The 7,360-nt window shown below is 34.5% G+C and overlaps 3 protein-coding genes across 7 annotated transcripts; 1 reads left to right on the top strand and 2 right to left on the bottom strand.

Annotated features, from left to right (window-relative positions):
* Nucleotides 1–74: 74 nt before the first annotated feature.
* ema (C-type lectin domain containing ema) lies at nucleotides 75–4,586 on the bottom strand. 4 transcript variants are annotated; one of them, XM_012374770.2, is made up of 15 exons: nucleotides 4,448–4,586; nucleotides 4,239–4,367; nucleotides 3,907–4,040; nucleotides 3,669–3,826; nucleotides 3,267–3,496; nucleotides 3,009–3,201; nucleotides 2,309–2,947; nucleotides 2,105–2,231; nucleotides 1,867–2,021; nucleotides 1,626–1,787; nucleotides 1,415–1,553; nucleotides 1,023–1,326; nucleotides 820–950; nucleotides 475–752; nucleotides 75–397 (listed from the first exon to the last, which is right to left on the bottom strand). In XM_012374770.2, exons 1-15 carry the CDS (start codon nucleotides 4,519–4,521, stop codon nucleotides 386–388), a joined length of 2,865 nt encoding a protein of 954 aa, XP_012230193.1. In that variant the 5' UTR covers nucleotides 4,522–4,586; the 3' UTR covers nucleotides 75–385. The 4 variants fall into 4 exon arrangements, with proteins under 4 accessions (XP_012230193.1, XP_012230192.1, XP_012230190.1 ...); XM_012374769.2 differs by having other exon boundaries at nucleotides 75–752; nucleotides 2,309–2,496; nucleotides 2,566–2,947; XM_012374767.2 differs by having other exon boundaries at nucleotides 75–752.
* A 204-nt stretch (nucleotides 4,587–4,790) lies between these two features.
* On the top strand, nucleotides 4,791–6,103 carry Mt2 (methyltransferase 2). Of its 2 annotated transcripts, XM_012374774.2 has the most exons (3): nucleotides 4,791–4,931; nucleotides 5,043–5,869; nucleotides 5,943–6,103. In XM_012374774.2, exons 1-3 carry the CDS (start codon nucleotides 4,877–4,879, stop codon nucleotides 5,994–5,996), a joined length of 936 nt encoding a protein of 311 aa, XP_012230197.2. In that variant the 5' UTR covers nucleotides 4,791–4,876; the 3' UTR covers nucleotides 5,997–6,103. The 2 variants fall into 2 exon arrangements, with proteins under 2 accessions (XP_012230197.2, XP_012230196.2); XM_012374773.2 differs by having other exon boundaries at nucleotides 5,043–6,103.
* maf-S (MAF bZIP transcription factor K) lies at nucleotides 6,018–7,071 on the bottom strand. The gene is made up of 2 exons (XM_012374764.2): nucleotides 6,821–7,071; nucleotides 6,018–6,609 (listed from the first exon to the last, which is right to left on the bottom strand). The coding sequence occupies exons 1-2, from the start codon at nucleotides 6,845–6,847 to the stop codon at nucleotides 6,244–6,246; spliced, it is 393 nt and encodes a 130-aa protein (XP_012230187.1). The 5' UTR covers nucleotides 6,848–7,071; the 3' UTR covers nucleotides 6,018–6,243.
* Nucleotides 7,072–7,360: the final 289 nt, after the last annotated feature.

Raw genomic sequence — 7,360 nt, 5'->3', positions numbered from 1 at the left:
AATTTATTTTACTCGACAAATATATCATTATATTCGATTCTTAAATGTTCCTACATTTTTTACATTAATTAAGATTATGTAAAGATCACAATTTCCTTTATTTTTTCAAATGATAGAGAAATTATAATCAGCAAAAATATATATACATGAATTAATTACAAGAATTGTTACACGATTCGTCGCTCCATGTTTTATCCTTAAGTGATTAATTTACATTCTTAAGTAACACGAATAAAAAAAATTTCTTACTTTAAATTTCTGAAAGATGTGTTTGGTTTAAATTACTAGTTTGTCGAGTTGCTGTTTGTAAAATCACACAGTTTCCACCTGACCCTTCCTACGTGGCTTCGATTCCTGCGCTTGCGGAGACGTGAAAGACGTTTCTTCAGAGTGTTTCCTGATAGAAGAAGACTCGCTGTTATTTGAGCAAGTAGCACTTTGACTGTCTCTTCTCTCTGAACATATATGCGTTACGTTTAGTCCATTGGACGTGAGGGAAGCTTTTCGAATTCGCATGTCTTCCAGAGGAATCTCTTCACTCCGCGGCCTTGGCATCTTGGGCGAACTGTCTCTGGACCGCAAACCGTTTTCATGAATCTTCTCGTTCGAATTGGCATCATCGCGTTTGGAACTCGACGATGCCACTGGTCTAACAGTTTCCCGGCGCATTTGAGCGGCAAACCCAGGAACTTTGTTCACCGTGAACATCGGCCTCTGATCCTTTTGCAGTCTCTGACCACGTCCGGCTACACCTGAAAAAAAATCGAAGCAACCAAGATTTGCAAAGATTTCACTGATTCCGCGTAATTTTAAACTTACGATCGTGTCGTAAACCGCGTAAGGCGTAGTTAGGCGGTGTCGAACAATGAGGCATGCTTGTCGGAATGTCCAGCAATCTTGCAATCTGATTCATTTTTTTCTGCCTTGCTTTTATTCGTCCCTTTGTCAGCCTGAATTATTACAGCAATTTAATTAGCATTTCAATAAACGCGACTTCGCTTCAAGTTCGCTATAAAACTCACCTTTGTTTGGCAGCCATACATCGAATGTGATCGTCAAATATGAATTTAGCCGACAGCAATGGTATACGATTGCCCGTGCTGCTGTTTAACGGTTTGTAAATTGTCAAATGCAAACACCTTGAGTCGTCCTTGTCACCAGCCACATCGATATCTTGTAAAAAACCGACTAGTTTCGCGACACCCCATCCGAGCTTGCTGGTATCGGGCTCCACGAGAATCAATTGCACGACATCGATGACCAAAAAACGGCGAATTTTCTGGCCGTCTTTCCACACGACGGTGCATGCAATTAAATCACTATTATCTATAAAAATAACGAATCTGTATCATTTACTGTTCCGTATCGTATAATTGCAACCAAGAGGAGGTCAAATAATTCAAATAACTCTCACTTAGGTCAAGAACGTTGTTAACTTGTACACAATTAGCTGGATTGGTCAACGGTAATTGAGTCTCCACTTCCATATTGAGCGTCAGAGACAATTCTCTTATTAAGAAGAAAACTCTTATTGCGCGCCGCGCCCTTTCCACCTGTGCAATCATAATTTCTTTTCAGTTTTCATGCACAATTTATTTGAAAACATATTTTCTATTCTTACGTACCTCACCACACGGCAGTCTTTTACTAAATTCAATTCCAGTCATAGGTGTGCCGGTGGGAGGCAATAAAATATTGCTGTCCATCATCAGCCATTCGACATTCAGCGGGCGTTTCTGTATCTCACTATATTCGTCCTCAAACATATCCAAGAAAATATCTTCACTCTTCAAAACAGTAAAGTTCATATATTTTTCTCGCATAAATATATCTCAATTAAAATCTAGTTTTTAATCATTCACATACCTTGTAGAAGTTTTTGAGCAGAGACGTGCTTTGTTCTTTCGCTGCTTCGATGGCTGTTAGATGCGATTCTCGTAATAAGCCTTGTCCTTCAGATACCATTAGCTGCGTCAACAACTTGATTGTTAGCTCCAATGTGACAAGTCTTACTTTGGCATCTAATAAAAAATTAATATTCTCGTAAAAATGGAAGCTACGTAAATATTTCAAATTTGTAGTAAGAATATTTGATGTGACTCACTTGTCTGACAGCTTAATGTTATAATATGAATCAATCTATCCATGAGTAATTCATTATATGAATTTTTCACAGAGGTATTATTTTGAAATGGAGACAAAATTATATCGAGACTTTGACGACTTATACCCTTGCAAAAACAAACAAATTGATTTGTTATTACATATTTAATAATAAGATAAATTTGTTAGAATTTGTAATAATTACCTGATTATTGGCTAATGCATACAGTAAGCAAAGTGCGAATAATGCAGCATAATCATTCTCCGTACATAATAAAGAATTGATTATTGTTTCTAAAAATGGCTTCTTCGCTAAAGATCCATGCATGTCACTTTGGCTTTGATGCGGTGTCAAAGGGCTCTCTAAGGCCAAGCGTTGTTCTTTCTCCTCATCTGTCACATTCAATTGCTTAATTTCTTCTAAATCATCTTCGCTAGGAATACTTGTATCCAATGGCGTACTTATAAGAACGGGAGTATTTGCTGTTGAAGAATCGCTAAACGATGTGCTTGGTTGATTACATTCTTGCAGTTCCTCAATCGCATTCTCAGTCGCTCCTGTTTCGTTGTCGTCGCAAGATCTCTCAGACAACGGTAGCGTTTTGCTCAGAGTTTCCAGGGATTTTTTCAACGTTTCTTTCGATGGTGAAAAAGTGAGAGATTTACTCGACATTACGGTTTCAAATTTTTCTAAAACTCTATTCATCCCACTTTGAATTGTATCTAAGTCAGACATAAGCATTACGACTGCCAGTGTATGTACAAGAGGTCCGTGCGACACTATCAAAAAGACTTGAGAAAGTAGAAAAAGTGCTACTACAACACTGACGTGTTTCCTCTCATCCTAAAAATCCAAGTTAATTGTTATTACGTAAAAATTAAAAATACAAGAATTTTATACATACCTGAGTTTGGCACAGAACATTTTTGTGTTTCATCAGAGAATAAACATATAACGGGATTAATAGCTTATGTAACAAATGATCTGATAGAACTTTATTTAAGTCTGCTATATTCAAAGACAAAATGTCATTTAAATAATGCAAATGGTCCAAATGTTCCGCAACTAAATCTGATAATCTGTTTTGACTCTGATGACTGAAAGTACATTTTATTAATAACGGAAGCAAGTAATACCTAAGCTTTCAATGTTTAATACTTACTCAGCATCATTTCGGACACAAGTGTCCAATTCTATAATATGATCGCCAATGAACCAGACAAGATTACTAAAGTATGGTGCAGCTGTGCGATCTCTTATGAAAGCTAGCATAGATGCATCCTCAACACGATACACATTCAGAGTCAAAGTTCTCACAGCTATGCGTACCATACCTTCCGAATGGTTGAAAAATTTAATTGCTTCCGTGTACAGTGGGAAATCATTGGTATGCTAATAACAGAGAAAAATATTTATTATAATTTTATAATCACTAATACAGTCAATTACATAATGCACAAATATATAACACTTACACGATAAATATATTCCTAATAACTTTGAGATCAATAAATAACAAATAATTATAACTAAAAAGACAGACACAAAAAATCATTATGTGTACCTCGTTTACCTCGTTATAGAAGAAATGGATGGTATGTGCGTTTAGTTTTAGACTCAGCGTCTTCAAAAAACTGATATAGTACGCCATTACTTCCTCATCACTAAAGTCAAATTTGTGCACTATTATACTGTTTACATGATTATTACTTAATAGATAATCTGTGTAAAAATAAGAGATTTTAGGAAATTACGGATTTGACAGTTATTTAATATGGAGTCATTAATTTCACCCAACTCACATAAAGATGTCTCATTGCGTATGTTTTCAAATAAAATATTCAATGTTTGAAGCAATTGAACACACACGTAGCTCCCACATTTTTGCTTCATAATACGTAAAAAAAATGAAAGCATGTTTTTCTCCAGAAAAAAACTGTGAATACACAATACTTTATGAATAACATTTTAACATTTTGCATATCATGCTTTCTAGAATAGTATCACCTATCATAAAAAGCAATACTCCGTTTCATGAGAAAATAATTTTAATTTAATTAAATGCTTCAGTCCAATTAAATCAAGATTATTCTCTCATGGCACAAAATGTAAAAGTAACATTGTTATTATTTACTCAAATACACTGCTATCATTTTGGTCACCCCATATGAGAATCTCAGCAATGGAGCGTAGAGTTTCAACTAATAAACCTCTATTGTTCTCAGATACAGTTTGATTCTTTGATAAGACATTGTACAGGTACCTAAACGTAAAACACACAACATAAAATATATATTTTTTTTGTTGATAAAATAGCAACGCATTTATCAACCATCTACGTACTTAAGATGCTCAGGAGAATGAGGATTTTTAGGCTTCCAAAGCCCACCTCCGAACCAGCTCCGACTTCGAAACATCTTCGACTATCTGGTGTGTCTGCATTCGCGTTCCATCCAAATTCTTTCCTCTTTCGCTTTTTCTCTCAACACTGATGAACTATGAACGTCCGACGTTAGGTTAAAATTAAATCAGATTTCGTCATTGATGTCCTTATCTACACAAGTTACTCAGGAATCGTGCATCTCTAATCATTTTATCTGACATACTCCTGATGTACACGTTAAAACCCGTTGAATTTATTGTATATGTCGATTAACAGGGAGCTAGCGAAGACCCACGTAGGTCAGGTGTGGGCTGGTACTGAAGTGCGTTGCGCGAATGTGACGTATATTACTGTTTTTGTTTATTATCAGCATCAACAAATCGTCGATAATGAGAGTACTGGAGCTATACAGCGGTATCGGGGGAATGCATTATGCGCTCCGTGGTAAATTTAAATATTGAAAACTGTTATTTTGAATTATAGTATGAGGTTAACCTATAATATTAATCTATCTGTATATATGTACATATATATGACATACATGTATTATTTCAGAAAGTGGAATTACAGCAAAAGTCGTCGCAGCAATTGACATAAATCCAAATGCAAATGATGTTTATCGTCACAATTTTCCAGACACCGTTCTCATGAATAGAAATATTCAGTCTATTGATGCAGAAGAATTGGAGAAATTGGATGTAGACACTATACTTATGAGTCCTCCGTGTCAGCCTTTTACTAGATTAGGATTAAAAAAAGATGCTCTTGATAACAGAGCTTGCTCTTTATTACATATTTTGAGTCTGATACCAAACTTAAGAAATTTAAAATACATTCTGCTGGAAAATGTCAAAGGTTTTGAGATATCGGAAATGAGAGACAAACTAATACATTGCATGGAAAGCTGTGGATATGCCTATAGAGAATTAATATTAAGTCCATGTCAATTTGGTATACCAAACAGTAGACTTAGGTATTATTTACTGGCAAAGAGAAATAATTTGAAATTTTGTTTCAAACAACCCTCATTGGATAATTGCTTATCCTCTGAATTACTCAAATCACTGCCACAAAGTAGGCATTCTGTATTAGCAAAGAAAAATGGCAAGATTAATCCCAAATCTGACAGGATATGCTATACATTAGATAACATCTTGGAAAACACTGAGGAATCAAGATATTTGATACCCTCAAAATTCTTACAAAAGAGAGCATGGGTGTTAGATATACGAACATCTGAAAGCGCTGGTTCTTGTTGCTTCACCAAAGGATATGGACATTACGCAGAAGGTACAGGATCTGTATATTGCCCATTCACGGATGAAACAATTAGATTGAAATACAGTGAAGCTGACAATCACAAGAATAATTCGGATAAACAGGTACAGATTCTGTCAGATTTGAAACTTAGATTTTTTTCACCTAAAGAAGTTTACAGATTAATGTGTTTTCCAGAAAATTTCGATTTTCCAAAGCATATTACAGATAGACAAAAGTATAAATTGTTAGGAAATTCAATCAATGTTCATGTCGTTAGCAGGTTGATGCTTTTATTACATAATGAAAATGAAAATATATGAGAAATAAAATTAAAATTAATATTAATATTAATAAAACTATCATGCATTTTTTCATCCTTTCACCCTAATTTATATGCTTATATATGTAATATAATATATGCTATATGTAGTTTATATAGTATATATAGGTCATAATGCAATATAATAGATGCTATATATATGTATATATATAAAGTTTATATAGCCTCCAATTCAGGTGGAATAATGATTTTTTTTTCTTGAGCAAACTTTTTTAATGCATGATATTTCGAATGCCAGGAGTCTATTTCCTCCCTCATACGATTGTTGTCGTCTTGCATAGCTTCCATATCTCGGTATTCTTGAGTCTTTTCAGATTCTAGCTCATCTTTTTGTTCGATACGTTTTATACGACAGCTAGCTGCATATCCTCTATTCTTCAATGTGCGTCTTCGCTGTTTCATACGCACAATTTCTTCCCTGGACAGTCCACGCAGTTTCAATTGTCTGTTCAAATCTCGTACTGATATTGTAACCAGCTCATCATCACTGATATCAAGACACGGGCCAGGTGACAAGGGATCCTGTCAATAAAGAGCATATATAAATATTATTGTTTAATAGAAAGAATTTCATATAGAATGCTACAATATAAAATTGTGTGCTTAATTTGTACATAAAATTGTTTGATACATAAGTTCAATGATAGAAAATTATGCTCTACTTATCATGCTAGTTGACGTTTGCAAAGTGTCAGAAGAAGACATGTTGCATACGTAATGCTACACAACGTACCATTTTAATAGATCTCTTCCCATCCATACCCTGCTTTGATAACTTTTCACGACCAAGAGTAAAATAGTCGTGAAAACGCTTGAATTCCTCTGTCTTTTGCGCTTTTCCAATAAATTTGCTTAGTCATTCTTGTAAACGAGAGGTGCGTTCAGTTTAAGTGCTGGAAATTTATAGTTCATGTCACGTATACTATAGATTTTCAGTACTTTTATGCGAATCATGCATGCATCTGAGGAAGACGCAATCGCCATTCCTGTTACTAATCCATCCTAAAAACATCAACTTCAATGTAATTATATAAATTCTATGCAAAATTTTTGCATATAGCTTCTGTTTTATTTTTAATCTCAAAATGTTTTTCTTTCATTTTATTGTTTACAACAAAAAAATTACCCAGTCCAAAGATAATTACAGAGTCGATAATTCAGTATTCTTTACAGTTTGCAGTCGATAAACGAGTTTGTTTTGTACAAGTATTTATGGCGCGCTATTATTTGATGAAGATGAAAAGCAAAGCCTGGATTATTCTTTAGAAAACGT

This window comes from Linepithema humile, chromosome 3 (genome assembly GCF_040581485.1).
Source record: "Linepithema humile isolate Giens D197 chromosome 3, Lhum_UNIL_v1.0, whole genome shotgun sequence".
Lineage (NCBI taxonomy): Eukaryota > Metazoa > Arthropoda > Insecta > Hymenoptera > Formicidae > Linepithema > Linepithema humile.
The sequence above is the reverse complement of the archived record's forward strand: the minus strand, read 5'-3'. Positions and strand labels throughout refer to the sequence as shown.